The 16,935-nt window shown below is 62.2% G+C and overlaps 1 protein-coding gene across 1 annotated transcript in view; it reads left to right on the top strand.

Annotated features, from left to right (window-relative positions):
* Nucleotides 1–16,219, top strand: part of PANK4 (pantothenate kinase 4) — a 16,480-nt gene extending 261 nt beyond the window's left edge. The window contains exons 2-19 of the mRNA XM_021718183.1: nt 3,905–3,989; nt 4,369–4,583; nt 4,830–5,013; nt 5,274–5,366; nt 5,706–5,859; nt 6,379–6,560; nt 7,149–7,230; nt 7,428–7,528; nt 9,786–9,941; nt 10,774–10,886; nt 11,097–11,184; nt 12,075–12,226; nt 13,070–13,125; nt 13,647–13,696; nt 14,050–14,154; nt 14,630–14,730; nt 14,841–14,909; nt 15,788–16,219. Coding sequence (XP_021573858.1) covers nt 3,905–3,989; nt 4,369–4,583; nt 4,830–5,013; nt 5,274–5,366; nt 5,706–5,859; nt 6,379–6,560; nt 7,149–7,230; nt 7,428–7,528; nt 9,786–9,941; nt 10,774–10,886; nt 11,097–11,184; nt 12,075–12,226; nt 13,070–13,125; nt 13,647–13,696; nt 14,050–14,154; nt 14,630–14,730; nt 14,841–14,909; nt 15,788–16,001 — 2,200 coding nt within the window. The 3' untranslated portion in view covers nt 16,002–16,219. The remainder of the gene's footprint in view (nt 1–3,904; nt 3,990–4,368; nt 4,584–4,829; nt 5,014–5,273; nt 5,367–5,705; nt 5,860–6,378; nt 6,561–7,148; nt 7,231–7,427; nt 7,529–9,785; nt 9,942–10,773; nt 10,887–11,096; nt 11,185–12,074; nt 12,227–13,069; nt 13,126–13,646; nt 13,697–14,049; nt 14,155–14,629; nt 14,731–14,840; nt 14,910–15,787) is intronic.
* The last annotated feature ends 716 nt before the right edge of the window (nt 16,220–16,935 follow it).

Below are 16,935 nucleotides of genomic sequence, written 5' to 3'. Positions count from 1 at the left end.
GGGGGGGGCTGCGGGCCGGGGGTGCAGCGTGACCCGCCGCGAGGGGTGTCGGCAGCCGACCGGGGCCTTGGACCATGCGGAGGGCTTTACGTTCGGCCACATCAGCAGCTGGGCGGCTCGGCCTTGCTGCTTGGCCAGTGGCTGGCCTGAAATTTGGGGTTCTGATTTGTGGCGGAGATGAGGGCAAGTCCCCGGGATCCCTTAGTGTCCCCGAAACGCGCGCACGCGGACCCAGGACCTAGCCAACTGTGGCCTGCGGGCCGGCCAGTCCGCGCACAGGCCTCGGTATACGGTGCTGACCAGGGCCCTGTCCGAAGCCCAGCCCACCTCCACCCACAGGCTCCACTCTTTGGAGAATGGACATCTGGCACGAGTTCGGACGACCGTGGACTTGGAGCTCGGGAACTCGTGCCTCCAGTTTAAAAGCCCCCGGTGTCTTTTGGCCCTCAGGAGACCCTGCGTTTCTGTCCCCACCTCTCCAGGCTCTGCTCTTCTGCCTCCTCTTCTGCCTCAGTACTGACTGTGCACAAGGCCAGTTTCAGACCCTTCTCCCACGCCGCTGACTCTCAGACACCTCCCAGCAGCCCCTTGAGGAGGAACTCAAATTAACTGCATTTTGCAGATGGGGATGCCAAGGCACAGAAAGGCGAACTAACTTGCTTGGGGCTACCTGGCCAGTAAGTGGCAGAGCCAGGGTAACCTGGCCAGCCCCACCCACTATGCTGCTTTTTGCTAGGAGATGCTCCCCTTGGGTAGGCCACTGTGGTTTCCCATACCTCCCCTGTTTTGGCTGCTCAGTACATAATGAATGGACATGCCACTGTTGACTTCCCACCTCCCAGGATGTCAGAGACACCCGGGCCATACCCTCCCAGCTGTGCCTTTCTGGTGCATTGGATGCATTTGCTGCACTAGGGTCCTAGGGGTCACCAGAGTGGTGGGCTTGGCACCGTCTCTCTGAGGTATCTAGCGTGGGGAGAGAGTGTGTCCCCCAGGGAAGTGAGAACGGTGAGAATGGAGACTCCGGGGGCTGGTCCTGTCCTAGCTCCCACCTTGCAGTGAGCTCATGAGGGGCAGTGCTTTGGGGGCCCTGGCCTGGCGACAGCTGAGGATGACCATGAGAGGTATTTTGAGGGAAACGTGATAGAACCTGGGAACCGATTGGCTATTGGGCTGGAGGTGGTGAGTTCTCAGGCCTCTCCAGAGGCTCCTAGCCAGGTCCCCCCGCCCCCAAGACCTCTGTGCCCAGTAGAGCTTGTGCTCGGAAGGATTCCCTGCTGTGTTCTGCTGCCGCTCACTGGGGGCCTCTGCTGGTAGGAACAGGTCAGGACTGAATGTTTCTGAAATGCAGTCGAAGTGAACCTGCGTAAGCCACCTGGGGACAGCTGGGAGGAGGGGTCCACCTTGGATGTTCTGCATGGCCACCGGAGGCTCGCAAATAGTCTCAGAGCTGAAACCCAGAAAGGGCTGGCCCAGTCCAGGGGGTCTGGAACACCATGAGCCAAGCCAGGGTTCTTGGCAGAAGGACACTCAGAGGGACCTGTTTAGTGGTGGCATGTTTCCCTCTTAGAACATTTCTCTTGGTCTCTTGGTCTGTGTCTCTGGTCCTTGGAAGGACATGTTGGCTGTCGTTGAGTCCTTTTGTTTGTTACTGCAGCAGGTGGGCTGTCACAGCTTAGGTTGGGGTCCTCAGCCCAGGAACCCACCGAGCCAAGGTGCCATCAGCGGTGTTGTCTACAGACAGGCTTCTCCCATTTCCTCCTTGCTCGCCTGGGTCTCTGGGTCCCGGAAACCTCAGCTGCCCTGTGTTCTTAGTGAGCCCTTTTCTCTCAGATGGGGACACCAGTGTCAGCTGAGTTGATTCACCTCTTTGAGAGCATCAGGGACACTTGTTTATCAGAACATTTGTGAAGCCTTGAGGTGACTTCAGGTTTATGTGGGCAGTGGGGAGGGGCCCTCAGGGGCCACCTGGGACAGGAAAGGGCCACAGGGCTGTGGTATATGCTGGGTTGTCCTGTACCCTTTATTGGTGCCCAAAAAAGAAAGATGGAACAAGAAGAGGTGGCAGGGAGGATGGGGCCATGGGCCAGGGTGACCCAGAAGTCTTGACTCAGGTGCTAGAGGGCACAGGTGGCCGCACCTCTGGATCCCCTGGCCAGTCAGGCGATGTTGTTTGCCTCAGAATGGAGTGTGGACTAGCCTGGCGAACCCAAGCCTTGTCACTATACCGTCAGATCTGTTCCGATTGCAAAGTCCCTGAGAACAGATCAGAAGGCTCCTCCCCACTGCTCTGTCCTCTGACCTCCCTGCCCTGCGTGTCACTCGCGCCCAGGCCCCTTCATTCCATCCTGGGTGTGGGGAGTGGGACGATAGGGTCTCGCTTCGATGGCGTCTCCGTGCCGGGTGTTGCCAAGCAGAGAGGGTGAGTGTCTTATAGAAACCAACCTCCCCCACCGCCATCCCCACCTCCCTGCCCCATCCTGATTTGGATGAATTAAACTGACACACAAATGCAGGCTCTGAATCAGATTTCTGGAACCTGGGAGTTTGTTTAGAGTGACCTTTGACACGTTTCTTAAAATATATTTTCATCCTGTTGCACCGTCTGTCTTTTTACAAAGTGATTTACTCATGGAGGTAAACAGGACAACTAGCGTTTTAGTGAGACTCTGGGCCAGGCTGTGACAGGGCAGGGCAGAGGGCTGAGGAGGCTTAAGGTCATGGTCCAGGGCTGAGATGGAGCCTGGATGTGGCTGCCAGACCGTGCAAGGGCCCACCAAGGGCAAGGGCAGGCCCATGCCAGCCTGTCCCTAGCTGGCAGGTGGTGGGTGAGATAGGCTGCTGTGTATTCTGGAGGAGGTTTCTGTTCGGTGGCACTGGCTTTCTGGTCCCCACCACTGCCGTGTTTTCAAGTCCATTTCCTGCCCCGAGCACTTGTTCTCATATTCCCCCGGTATTTTGTCACAGAAACACTGTGTGAAGGTGACCTCAGCCCGCTTGCTCCCACCGTGCAGGTCTCTACCTTATCGTGTCAGACCTGTGGAAACATCCTTTGTGGGAGCCGTTGGCAGCGTGGGGCGTTGCATCTTCGTTTCTGTTGATCTGTGTCCTTCAGATCTGTGAGTGAGACCATAGCTTGAGATGCCTTTTCCCAACGTGACGTCCCTCCTTGCAGATGCCTCCTCTGAGAACCACTCTTATTGGCCCTGAAATGAGTTTTAGGTGCATAAAGGTCTCTGTTTTCAAGGCTTAGCTCGACCTTTGGTCGTGGGCAGCACTCTCGGGCCGTGGCCTCTCGAGAACATCAGAGACTTCAGCCCATGGGAGACCTCGGGACCTCTGCTACCTTCCTTTGGCTGCTTTTGGGGCCTGGGCTATGTGTCTCCTCTTAGAGCCCCTGGAGGGTGTGGTGCCGCTCTGGCCCACTGCCTCCCTGTTATCTGCAGGAAGACCCCGGGGCAGGCTCCCCTCTTAGGATGGTGGCCCATTGTGACAACCTGGGCTTGTCAGCTCATTGCTTTGGGTCATTAGCAAGATCAGAGCTTGAAACAGAGTCTTCTTATGCCAATAAGAGTAGCCAAGGTCACCCAGAAATAGGACGGCTCCCTTTGCTCTATGGGACTTGGTGCCGTCGGGCAGGACCTCTTGAACTCAGTCTGGTCAGATCCCAGGGAGGAGCAGAGCTGTGGGAGCAAGCCTGGGTTTGGACCTGATGCTCACTTCTCTCCTCTCCTCTGTACCCCTGGCATTTAAGTTCAAGCAGCGCAGACACCCTGACCACAGGGATTCCAGCCTTGGAAGAGGAGGCTGGCCCCGAAGCAGCTGGAGATGCCCTGTGTGTGGGAGTTCAGGCCTCCGGGCCTCCCTCAGTCCCAGTCCTGAGTTTGCCCTTCTGTGTCCCTGCAGGTGGATCCTTAACCAAGCTGGCGTATTATTCCACGGTACAGCACAAAGTCGCCAAAGTGAGGTCTTTCGACCACTCGGGAAAGGTGAGCCTGGCCACAGCCGCCCGGGGCCTAGCACCCTCACCATCACCCCTGCTGCCACAGACCTTGATTCCCTCAGCAGCCCTGGACGTCTCTCGAGCAGACAACCTTCCCCGTCTCACGCTCAGTTTCCTTCAGGGCCCTCTTTGGGGCCACCCACTCCTGCCTGCTCCTTGAGAAGGCATGCATCTTCCCTGCCGGGGCTGCCTGGGTTTCTCTGCAGTCCCCAGCTCCTCCCCTCCCAGGTCTCTCCTGGACCTGAAGCTGGCATCCAGAGTGCCACCTGACACGGGGGGGTGAGGGGAGATACCAGAGTGCTCGGGGTCTGGCCCCCATGCAGCACCCCATGCCCAGGCCCCTGCAGACCTCACCCTGTTTCCAGGACATGGAGCACGACCATGAGCCACCCTACGAGATTTCTGTGCAAGAGGAGATCACCGCACGGCTGCACTTTGTCAAGTTTGAGAACACTTACATCGAAGCCTGCCTGGACTTCATCAAGGACCACTTGGTCAACACAGAGACCAAGGTCATCCAGGCGACGGGGGGTGGGGCCTACAAGTTCAAGGACCTTATCGAAAAGAAGCTGCAGCTGAAGTGAGTGGGGCCCTGCAGGCGGGGGAAGAACACACAGCGTCCCCTACGATTCCCATGGGTGTGTGCGTGGCCGTGGAGGGGCACGGGCCATCCAGCTCAGATTGTGGGGTCCTTCCTGGAGACAGGCTGCCTGATGGGTGCTGCTCCTAGAAGCCTACCCTCGCTGTGCCAGGAGCTGTGTTCAGAGGATGGTACATTGGGCTAGCGTGGCCTGCACCCCTTATAGGGCCGCTCCTTCCTTCTCAGGGTGGACAAGGAAGACGTGATGACGTGCTTGATAAAGGGGTGCAACTTCGTGTTGAAGAACATCCCGCACGAGGCCTTCATGTACCAGAAGGATTCTGACCCCGAGTTCCGGTTCCAGATAAACCACCCCAACATCTTCCCCTACCTGCTTGTCAACATTGGTTCTGGGGTCTCCATCGTGAAGGTAGGTAGGGCTCCATGGAGCGGAACTCAGCACTTACTGTGTGTGAGAGCCAACACAGGCACAGAGACAGGGACACGCCTGACGGCAACCGGCGTTCACAGAGATGAGGCTGCTGGAGCGATGGCCCTGCTGCCGCCTTCAGTGGCACACAGACGCGGCCTCTGGAGCTGCATCACCCCAGGGGCTCTCAGGAAGGGGGCGGGGCACCACAGCACCTTTGGGGCCCTCTGTGCCCACACCCATGCCTGGCTCTGCTCCAGGTGGAGAGTGAGGACAGATTCGAGTGGATTGGCGGCAGCTCCATCGGAGGCGGCACCTTCTGGGGGCTCGGGGCCCTGCTCACCAAAACAAAGGTGCCCAGCGCTGCGGGAGGGGTCCTGGGCTTGCACTTGGGGGGCACGGAGGAGGGCTGGAGGCCGTGTGGTGGGGGAGGCCAGAGGAGGACTGGAGGTCTGCGGTGGTTGGAGAGAGGCTAGAGGTGGCCTGGAGGCCATGTGGCGGGGGAGACCAGAGGAGGGCTGGGGACCTGTGGCGGGCTTGAGGTGGGCTGAAAGAGCAGGAGGCATTGCCTTCCTCAGCCCCTCTGACCCTCCTGCTGGCCTCTGGCCTCTGGGGCCGGGGTGTCTGGTGGCCTGGGCCTGCCCAGAGGGTGGTCCCCGGGCCAGCTCTCACCACTGTCCTCCGGCCCGCAGAAGTTCGATGAGCTGCTGCAGCTGGCCTCCCAGGGCCAGCATGCCAACGTGGACATGCTGGTGCGGGACGTGTATGGTGGGGCGCACCAGACCCTGGGGCTGAGCGGCAGCCTCATCGCCAGCAGCTTCGGGAAGTCGGCCACGGCCGACGGAGGTACCGCCTGGGCGTGGGAGGGCACGCACGGGCCTGACGCCGCGTCCCCCCCACTGTCACGGTGTCTGCGGCGTCGGGGAGAGGTGGGTCTCACGCTGTGGGTCTCACGCTGTGGGCAGCCCCAGTTACGGCAGCTCGCCCATGACGTGTGGTGCAGGCCTGCTTCGTGCCGGTGTGCCAGCCAAGGCATTCCACCTATGTGGCACTGGGGACACAGGGCTGGCTCCCAGGAGTCAGGAGGAGTGCAGACATGTCCTTCCCCTTGAAAGCAAAGCTGGCCACTCTGAGAACCATCCCCATGGCACTCGCACCCCTGTGCCCTGGCTCCGGGCCTCCACCCGAACGTCTACCCTCCCTCCCTCGCCCTCCCCCCTTCTCTCCCTCTCCCTCCCTCCCTCTTCCTTCCTCCCTTCCTCTCTCTCCCCCTCTTTCTCTGTCTCTCCCTCCCTCCCTCCTTCCTACTCTCTCTCCCCCCACCCCTGACCAGCTGCCCACCCCCGGTCCTGTTGTGTCCCTCAGAGTTCTCCAAGGAGGACATGGCCAAGAGCCTGCTGCACATGATCAGCAACGACATCGGGCAGCTGGCCTGCCTGTACGCCAGGCTGCACCGCCTGGACCGCGTGTACTTCGGGGGCTTCTTCATCCGCGGCCACCCAGTGACCATGCGCACCATCACCTACAGCATCAACTTCTTCTCCAAGGTGCAGGCTCACTGCCTCCTGGACGGCTGGCTTACCCAGCCTCTGCCCGGTCCCCAGTGTCCTCAGGACGGCCGCCACAGTCACACCGAGTGGGTGGGCACTGAGCCAGAGAAGCTGCTGGGGGTGGGGGATACCTTCGCCATCCCTGGCCAGAGGAGCTCCTGTCTGCCCACTTGCCGTTGTCCCGGGCCTTCTTTCCAGCCAGTTCCAGGCACCCTGTGGGCCCGTGGGTCTGAAGCCGGGGGCAGCTGGGTGAGGCGCATGGTCCGTGTCTCAGGGGACAGGCTCCAGGCGAGCCTTGGGACACCTGTGCTGGTGCCTGCTGGGGCTCGGATCGGCCCGTTGGGGTCAGGGTGGTGCGCCAGGCAGAGCTGTCCCAGCCCCGCAGCCTGCCGCGGGCAGAGGCAGTGGAGGGTAATGCATGTAGGAACCCCTCTCCTCGTGGCCCTCCGAGCGACAGGCCCCCGCCCGTGCAGTGTCATGCATCAGCGGTGTGTCAGGGACAGCTCATGGGGTGGGCAGGGCCGTGCATTGAGCTGATGGAGGTGGAACTGACTGGATGTTCTGGTGTGCGGGCTCTGGCCACAGGGGGAGGTGCAGGCGCTGTTCCTGAGGCACGAGGGCTACCTGGGAGCTATCGGCGCATTCTTAAAGGGAGCCGAGCAAGACAGTGAGTAGGGCGACAGTGAGTAGGGCGTCTGCACCTGACAGGCAGGGCGGGTCTGAGCAGGCGGAGGTGGGGAGCGGTTCCTTGGGAGGTGAGGCAGGAGATGGGGAGGTGGCAGGCCAGTGCTTCAGCGTGAAAGCGAGTGGCTCTGTGCCCTTCCAGCCGTCTCGCTTACCTGTACCCCACCTTGTGTCTTCCAGATCCCAATCAGTACAGCTGGGGCGAGAACTACGCCGGCAGCTCTGGGCTCATGAGCACGTCGCCTGAGCTGGGTCCCACGCCGCGGGCCAGGAGCGGCACGGTGGGTAGCTCTGTCCACCAGGTCCCAGGGGGGTGGCCGCGCCCACCCTCCACCATCTCTGAAAAAGCTCCCCTTGGTGTGGCCCAGGTCATAGGCTTCTGGGCGTGCAGACTGACTATGAATCCACCCGGGGCCTTGCGAGGTCTCCCCGGGGGCAGGAGAAAGGTGGTGGGCCTGCTTCCCCTTCCCTCTGCATGCCGTTCTGTGATGGTGAAACAGCACAGGAAGCTGCACATCTGCCACCCTGTGGGTAAAGGGTGTGCTCAGGTGTGGTGCGAGGGGCCACCCCCTGCAGGAGCCTGTTCACAGAGCCGGGCTGTACCTGGAGCCGAGGGCGGCTGGGTCCTGCCCCCGGGCCATGATTTCTGGCCGCTAGTCTCATGCTGGGACAAAGTCTGCTCAGCAAGCTCCTGTCCACACCTGTACGCACAGCTCATGGTAACAGCCACCTGCATCCTGCAGGCCATGGCATTGCTGGTGGGAAGTTGCTTTTCAGCTGCAGACGCGGGTCCTCCAAGTTAGCATGGGTGCTTTCAAGGTCATCCTCACTTCTCCAGACAGTATGCACCTTTTGTGTGGGACCTCTGGTGCCTGTAGTTCTTGTCCATGTTGCAGTGGGTGCTTCATACCGGCCACCATGCTGCCCCACACCTCCGTGGCTGGGCACCAGGCTGTGCTGGGAATGGACCCCAGGCAGGCACCAGGGTCTGTGTGGGGGAGGGGCCCACATCTTCAACCTCAGCTTCTGCTTCGTGAAACGTGCAGGATCACTGGCCCTGTGGGCCTCCTGTCCTCTGTCAGTGCTGAGACGCCACACCCGGCCAGTCCTCGGTCACACGTCATGCCCGTGTCAGGTGGGGACAAGAACAGTGTCTAGGAGAGTTCTCAGATGAGAGTTCCCACATCACCCAAGAGACCAGATCACCCCCTCGGGCTTACGTGGCCCCAAAAAGGCCAAGCTGGGCCTGAGCCTCCGTTGGCCAAGAGCAGGAGGGCCGTGAGGTGGGAGCAGCACTAGAGAGAGGCAGGACACAACCGCAGCAGTGGCAGTGCTGGCCGTGGCGAGCGCGGGCGACTCCTGACTCCTTCACCAGGCAGAAGGTGCCCACCGTGTCCCTGCTGCGCTCCATCCTGTGGGCATGTTCGCATTCTGAAAGGGTCCCCTGCTGGGGTCTCACTGTCCGGGATCCCTGCCATGTGGCTGCCTCCAGCCCGTTGTTGCTGATGGATGTGCTCCTGGGGAAAAAGCCATGCAGGCATGCGACCTGTGGACAGTCACTGGAGGGCCGGGAGAGGTGGCTGGCCACGCTGTCTGTGCCAGAATGTAGAGTTTCAGGGGCTGGTGCGTACAAGTTCATTCTTCCCAGCAGGTGGGTGATCTAAAATCACCTGGCGGCCTCGTGCTGGGCGGGGGGCTGTGGGCACAGGGAGCATGTGGGAGCAGCCGTGGAGAAGTCTGCAGGACGGGCTGTGGGCACTACGGGGACAGCAGGTGCAGAGCTCTGGGGCAGCATGGGGTACAGTGGGAGCCAGGGAAGTGGTGGTGGTGTTGAGAGCCTGGGTGTAAGCTGGTACTAGGGCAGTCGGAAGGTCCAGGGAGGTCGGCCTGGGAACCACAAATCCCTGTGGAGGTGATGGACGAGGGGTGACTGCAGGGGGCGATGAGGCAGGGAAGGGTGGAAGCTGACTTGAAGTCTTTCGGGGTAGATCCAACCCCACCACCACACCAGGGGATAAGTCGAGGTGTCTAGCTCAGGCCAATGGACAACTGGGGCACCAGGTGGAATGGCTGGGGTCTTGTCTTTGGCAGAAGGTAGTGTTCTCTTCCATTGTGAGGGAGAAACCCAAACTCTGAGAAGACAGTATGGCCTTCTGGGCACCATAGTGACAGTTCCACCCACCCGAGCTCTGAAGGGATGGAGTGGCTTTCTGGACACCGCAGTGACGGTTCCACCCACCTGAGCTCCGAGAGGATGGCGTGGCCTTCTGAGCACCGTGGTGACGATCCTGCCCACCCAAGCTCTGAGAGGACGACATGGCCTTCTGGGCACTGTGGTGATAGCCTTGCCCTCCTGAGCTCTGAGGGGATGGCGTGACCTTCCGGGCACCATGGTGACGGGCCTGCCCACCAGAGCTCCGAGGGGATGGTGTGGCCTTCAGGGCACCGCGATGACAGTCCTACCCACCCGAGCTCTGAAGTGACAGCGTGGCCTTCTGGGCACCGTGGTGATGGTCCTGCTGCTTCCTGTCTCTCTAGTTTGACTTGCTGGAAATGGACCGACTGGAGAGACCACTGGTCAGCCTGCCCCTCCTACGGGACCCGTCCTCCTATGTGCCTGACACAGTGGACCTCACCGAGGATGCCCTGGCTCGCAAGTATTGGCTTACCTGCTTCGAGGAGGCCCTGGACGGGGTGAGCAGTCCTGGGCAGGCTCCTGTGCTGGACACTGTCCCTGGCAATGTGGGGCTGCGGCGTCATTACCCTGAAGTTCCCAGGTAGAGCCTTGGCAGCGACAAGGACAGACCAGGTTTCCGGAGGCCCTCAGTCTGCCTTAGAGTATGAGGAGGGGAACTTCTGCTCCTCGGGGGATATTCCTCTCACCTGGTGGGTCGGCGGGACTAGAGGCCAGTGAGGCAGGTCTCAAGGGTGTTGACGTTTCAAAAGCCACAAGCAGTCGTACTTTCCTGCTGACGTGATGTGTGACTGAAGCGCAGGCAGCACCGGGACCCTCGCTCTCAGAGGGATGAGGTCAGGGGTCCCATCAGCCCCGTGAGCATCCAGTGCTACCACCCTGGGCTGGACTTCCCTGCCCTTTCCGAGGCCAGGGCTGGGGCCAGTCCCAAGGCCAAAGGAGGCGCCAGGCCCTGGGCTATGCAACCCTGGGAGGTGTGGGGGTGGGCAGTCACCACCGTGCCCTGAGCACCTCTCCCCAGAACCCCGCAGGGAGGCCTTATATCCAGCCAGCCTGCCCTGGACCCTGAGTGGGCCCCTGTGTGGGGCGGGGATTCTGGGGTCTCACTGTGGGCCAGTCAGGGCTGGGGCCGCCCCTGCTTCTGCCTCCCAGGGTAGCCATGAGGACCGAGTGGCCAAGAGGGCCCCGGTGGCCTGCCTCAGCCATGGTTCTTAACCTGGGAGGAGCTGCTCCCCGCGGTCCTGGGAGGTCCCATGAGGCCAGCCCTGCCCTGTGCTCCCCACGGTTCCCCAGGAGCAGGCCCTCTCTGCTCACGGACCCCATCGTCGGCAGGTCGTGAAGCGGGCTGTGGCGAGCCAGCCGGATTCTGCGGATGCAGCTGAGAGAGCAGAGAAGTTCCGACGGAAGTACTGGAACAAGCTGCAGACGCTCAGACACCAGCCCTTGTGAGTGTCCGGCTTCCGAGCTGCCCGCCTTGTGCCGTGGCCTCGCGCCTCGGAGAAGGCCGCCGTGCCGTCAGTGTCCAGGCCCACTGGCTGGGGGCGGGTGTGGCCCACTTGGCCAGTCTCCCCTGCCGCACCTCCCGTGGCCTCTGTGCTCTGCTGGGCTCCGTGAGGCCTGTCCGCTCAGCTCCCCTCCACCCGCTCTGTCCCCAGTGCTTACGGGACCCTGACTGTGCGCAGCCTGTTGGACACAAGGGAGCACTGTCTGAACGAGTTCAACTTCCCAGACCCCTACTCCAAGGTAAGTGCTACCACAGGGTGTCCCTTGTGCTGTTCTCTGTCCAAATGGTGCGAGCGCGTGCTGTGCTGTTGCGAGTCAGCTGTGCTGTCCTGTGGGAGTCAGATGTGCTCTCCTTCGGCCATACTATCCTGTGGGGCCACACTGTTTTGGGAATGGCCATGGCTCAAGCACTGGGGACAGGCTACTAGCCAAGACCTCCCGCGGCAGCCTCTGCTGACGAGCTGTGACCCGTAGTTGGCTGGAGCCAATAGGGGTGGGGCCCACATCTGTGCAGCTTCCCCTAGCGAGGCCCAGGCTACCTGCCTGTGGGAGCCAAGGCCACTCGGAGTCTTAAGAAGGTCGTTACAGGGTGGAGTACCAGAACCCTGGGCCTGCCTTCGGCTGCTCCTACAGGCTGGCAACACCCCCAACTCGCAGGGCTGTCTGTGCCTCGGATATTAACAACCTCTTGGCCCCACATCTGGTTGCTAGAACCTGGAAGCTCTGCCCTCCTTGGGCCCTTCTGGCACCACTGTCAAGGGTCAGGGACACACAGTTTCCCCTGCCCCTGCACGCCCTGTCTGCTGTCTTGGGTTTCAGGTGGGTCTGTGGGTGCCCACTCCTTCACAGCTCAGCCTCATGGGTCTAAAGCTCTCCTGGGACCCAGCCCTCAAGCCCTGTTCTGTCGTATGCTGCACAGCCCCTCGGGCTTTGAGGTCTCCAGGTCAGACGGGCAACCACACTGTGTGATCTTGACCACCCCTCAGTACTCAGACATGGGCATGCTATGTCCTTTTTGGGGCTGCGGTCCAGGGACTCTGCCGAGTCCTCAGTGAGCATCCTTTCTCATGGCACTCTGCTGAGGAGATACAGCCCGGAGGACTGTGGCCACCAGTGTGGCGTCCTTGCAGGTGAAGCAGAAGGAGAACGGCCTGGCGCTGAAGTGCTTTCCCGGCGTGATCCGCTCCCTGGACGCACTGAGCTGGGAGGACAGGCAGCTGGCCCTGGTGAAAGGCCTCCTGGCCGGAAATGTCTTCGACTGGGGGGCCAAGGCTGTGTCTGAGTAGGTGTCGCGGCCCAGAGCTGGTGCGTTCCCAGCCATCCCTACCTGCCCTGCTGTCCCTATTCCCTGGAGGAGGTGGGTGGGCCCCGGGGATCAAGAGCACTTGGTGCTGTTGGAGCTTTGCCTGATGCTCAAGGCCTCAGGAGGGACGTGGCAGGCCCCAAGGGTGTGCAGGGCCCAGTGCCCTCATCTGTCCCCTCGGGCCCCAAGGAGGCCCCCAACACTAGAGCCAGCCACCCTGCCTCCAAGGCTTCTCTTCTGTGGTGGCTGCAGAATAAACCATCATTATTGGATCACCAAGAGCTGCTCCCAGGCCCCAGCCTCAGCAGTGGCCCCGCCAAGCCTCGGGCCCTCCCTTGGCATGTGGGCATGTCCCAGCCTCCCCCACGCAGGCAGCTGGCCTGCCCTGCTGGGGCTCCCAGGTCTGCTCACATCCTGGGACATAGGGGCAAGACCTGCCCTTGCCTGCCCCCGTCCCCGCGGCCCCTCTAGGAAATGAGCTTCTCCGACAGTGTGTGGGGTGTGGGCGTGGGTGTGGTCCTCGCCTCAACCCCTGGGTGTGGCCCGGTGCTCCACTTGCCACCCTTGCTGGCCCAGCCAGCGGGTCCCATGCTGTGGCCGCCACATGGAAGGGCTGCCAGGCCATGGCTCAGGCCACTGTGAGCACCACACTCCCACTCCTAAAGCCTTTGCTGGGGTCTCAGAGCTCTGAGCGGCTGGCGGTGTCAACCACATGCATTGGGACCCTGGTTTGCTCAGTGCAAGGAAGAATCTGGGGCTTTCGCGCAGCAGCGTGAGCTGGGGCCTGGGTGTTGTTTTTCTAACATCTCTTCCTCTCTGCAGTGTCCTGGAATCCGATCCCCAGTTTGGGTTTGAGGAAGCAAAGAGGAAGCTACAAGGTATGGACACTGCATGTGCTGTGGCTGGTCCCTGGATCACCAAGGGGTCTAGGTATCCTCTGGAGCAGGGGACAGTGGTACTGGGTGCGGGCCCGCCCTCGTCTGCAGCTCTGTCCCTGAGCTCCGGGGCTTGGAAGCACTGCTTCCCGGGGAAGACTGAGGCTGGCGGGGGACAGAAAGGGCTCCTTGGGGGGATGGTGAAGGCTTAAGCAGGGAAAGCTGCTGGGGGGCAGTGAGGGCCGAGGGGATGGCGAAGGCTCCCAGCGGGGACAGTGACGGCTGGGGGGAATGTCGAAAGCTGAGGGGCCCCGTGAAGGTGCAGGCCCTGGGACGGACAGCGAAGGCTCCTGGTGGGGCACAGTGAAGGCTGAGGGCGGGGGTGGCGAAGGCCAGAGCTCCTGGGTGCCTGGCAGAGGCTCCCTGCGGGGGGGGGGTCGGTGAGGGCCCCAGGGGTCGGCAAAGGCATGTCCCCTACCTACACAGCTCAGCCACAGCTGACTGCCCTCCCCCATCTCCCACAGAGCGACCGTGGCTTGTGGATTCCTGCAGCGAGTGGCTCCAGAGATTGAAGGTATGTGGAGGTGCCCCCCTCTGCCCTCAGGGGATGGACACCAGGCCCAGGGCCTGGGAGGGGGCCCCAGGTGGAAGGTTGTGGGTAGGGGCAGGGAGGCCTCGGTGGCCCCGGGCGCAGGCTCCTCTCCCACGCAGTCTCACAGTCCCCAAGGCCAGAGTCTCAAGCATCCCCCCTCCAGCCTGACCTCTGGTAGTGGCACTTCTGAGGTCAGCTGGCCTCAGGACAGAGCCCTGCTGGAGAAGCAGGCCTGGCCCCAGCGGGCTGGCCCGACCCCGAGGGAGTCGGGGGGGGGTGTCTGGACCGCTTGGCCGCGCCTGTTCCCGACTGAACGTCCTGGTTTTTTCTTACAGGGGCCCCCTCATAAATGTGCCTTAATTTTCGCAGATAACAGTGGAATAGACATCATTTTGGGAGTCTTCCCCTTTGTCAGGGAGCTACTCTTTAGAGGGACAGAGGTGAGTGGCAAGGCCGCTGGGACCCTTCCCTGGGCTCCTCTGCCCTGGTGGGGTGGTGCGCTGGGCCCTGGTGGCGGCCGCGCTCCTGCATCACGGCAGGTAGGTGCAGGCCAGGCAGCGGCGTGGGGTGGCCAGGCCCGGCGTGTCATGGAGTGGATGGCTCCCAGCCTCCCGCCACAGGGCTCAGGACCTGAGGACAGAGGCCAGGCTGATTGTCTCCTGGAGAGGGCCTCAGAGAGAAGCTTTTGGGGTGTGATGCCGACTCTGAGGCAGCCCAAGGCAGGGAGATCCCAGGGCGGGCTCTGCGCACAGCTCTGCAGAGGCCGTAGGCAGTGAGGTCGGGCAGGGTCAGCTGGCCAGGTCCAGGGGCAACACCACCTCACCTGCAGCTGCCACCCGAGAGCCCAGGGTGTGGGGCAGGCTCCATGCTGGGCGGCAGCACGGGGTCCTCAAGAGCTGGGCCCTCCCGCTACAGGTCATCCTGGCGTGCAACTCAGGCCCCGCCCTGAACGACGTTACCCACAGCGAGTCCCTCATCGTGGCCGAGCGCATCGCAAGCATGGACCCCGTTGTGCAGTGAGTGTGGCTGGTGGGGGCGGAGCAGGCACGGAGGGCTGGAGGTTGTCACCGAGGGGGAGGCTCCCCGAGGGGCCGTCCCCGGGCGCTGACCGCCTCGTGCCCCGCAGCGCTGCCCTCCGGGAAGAGCGGCTGCTGTTGGTGCAGACGGGCTCCAGCTCCCCGTGCCTGGACCTCAGGTGAGTGCCTCTTCGCAGGCCCGCCCTCCAGGACCCTCCCTTCTTCCCCTGTCCTCCTTCCCTCCCCTGGTTCTCCTTTCCTCCCAGGTCCTCTCTCTCCCCTGGGCTCCTCTTTGCTCCTGGGCTTCTCCCTCCCTCCAGGGTCCTCTTTCCCTCCTGGGCTCCTCCCTCCGGGGCTCCGTTTTCTGGGCACCTGGATGTGTGCAGGACGCAGGTGTCAGGGACACGGCATGGGCCGTGTCAGGGACGTAGAGGCCTCCCCTGACCTGACCTGGCTTGGCCTCAGCAGGGGCAGCAACACTGTCTCCAAGGGCCTGGCGAGAGTGGGGACATCCAGGGTCTGGGGCTCCTGCGTCCGGGCCTGGGGGTTTGGGGCTGAAGAGCCAACGTCCCTGTGTTGTCTGGCTCTGGTGAGAACGGCCTGGCACCTCCCTGTGTCTGGCAGCCTCTGTCCCCCGTGAGTGACAAGGAGCTCGGTGTCTATCATTACTATGGATAATTAGCCAATTCTGTTCAGTGCTTCCGGCCTCCCCGATTCTAGAATAGAAAAAGAACCACTCAAGTGAGGGGACAGTCTGAGTTCTGGGACGTTAGTCCTGGTGGGGATTCTCGGGACCGCTTAACCCCTCGTCACACCTCCAGCCACGGAGGGAGGGGAAAGTCTAGGAGAGGTAGCAAGAGCTTTTGGGGTGTAGAGTCACCAAGGCAGCTTCCAGGCGGGCCCTCTGCCCCGCAGTGGGTCCTGCCCGGGGCCAGGGCTGGGATCTAGTACTCACCAGTTGGAGTGCCAGCTTTCTGCCGGCCACCGCCTTCATGGGAAGCGGGTGTGGGGTCCACCCAGCTCCTCGCCTGGCCTCACTGCCTGTTCCTCCCCGAAGCCGCCTGGACAAGGGGCTGGCCGTGCTGGTGCGGGAGCGTGGCGCCGACCTGGTGGTCATTGAGGGCATGGGCCGTGCCGTTCACACCAACTACCACGCGGCCCTGCGCTGCGAAAGCCTCAAGCTGGCTGTCGTCAAGAACTCCTGGCTGGCCGAGCGACTGGGCGGCCGGCTCTTCAGCGTCATCTTCAAGTACGAGGTCCCGGCCGAGTGAGGCTCCGGCAGGCTGCCGAGGACCAGGAACGCGTCTTCCCACCACAGGAAACTGCGTCCGCACCAGAGTATTTATCTTGTGCTGCTGTGACCTGGCGCGTGCGCCCAGCCAGACACACCGGCATGACGGGACACGCAGCTCTGTCCTAAGACATTTGCGTTGGAATATATTTAACTGTTAAATAGTCTTTTATATATATATAAATATATCAACACACACGTGTGCGCCTGCTGGGACACGCCGTGGGACGTGCGCCAAGTCAAGTGGGGAAACCGGAGGCTGGTGCCACCTTTGCTGCTTCGTTTCTGGCGGGCTGGAAGCTCATGCAGTACTGGGCAGTTCCCTGCTGTCCCCACGGGAAGCCAAGAGCGCAGCTCCTCCCTCCAGTGGCTTCTAGGACTCTCCTGTGTTTCTCCCCTGGGCGGGAAGAGGAAACTGACAGCGCGTGTCTAGTGTGCACTGTCTTCTCCTGGCCGCGCCAGGGACGGTGGAGGTGCTGAGTGGCACTCCTGACTTAAGAGGCTGTGAAGAGGAGGCCACGGGCATTGATCGCCCTCAAGAGCTCTTGGCGGGAGCCGCGTGGGGCCGGCTCTGCTCCACTGCACAGACCTGTGGGTTCTGCTGCTGTGCCACGTGGAGTCGGCACAGTGAGGGAGGGAACAGGCAGCAGAGGGATACTGGGCCTGGTCCCTGGGAGTGCCACAGGATGCCTGGGGCCTCCTCTAGCTCCTGGGCCGTCCCTCAACTGGTCCCCTGGGGTGTGGGCTTGAGAGGACTGGCCCACAGTGAGTGCCCAGGACGGTGAACTGGGTGAGGGGGCTGGCTGAGGTCCCAGCTCTGACCTCACACGGGAGGCTGCTCCTGGCCCCTGTGCTGCTGACAGCCCAGCGGAGGCCAAGCTACCGCCTCCCCCTGCCAGGCCCCCCAGATTGAG

The sequence above is a fragment of the Carlito syrichta genome, unplaced genomic scaffold, assembly GCF_000164805.1.
Source record: "Carlito syrichta isolate Samal-C Ts95f unplaced genomic scaffold, Tarsius_syrichta-2.0.1 Scaffold311904, whole genome shotgun sequence".
NCBI lineage: Eukaryota > Metazoa > Chordata > Mammalia > Primates > Tarsiidae > Carlito > Carlito syrichta.
Note: the sequence above shows the minus strand (reverse complement) of the source record. Positions and strands in the feature narration are given on the sequence as shown.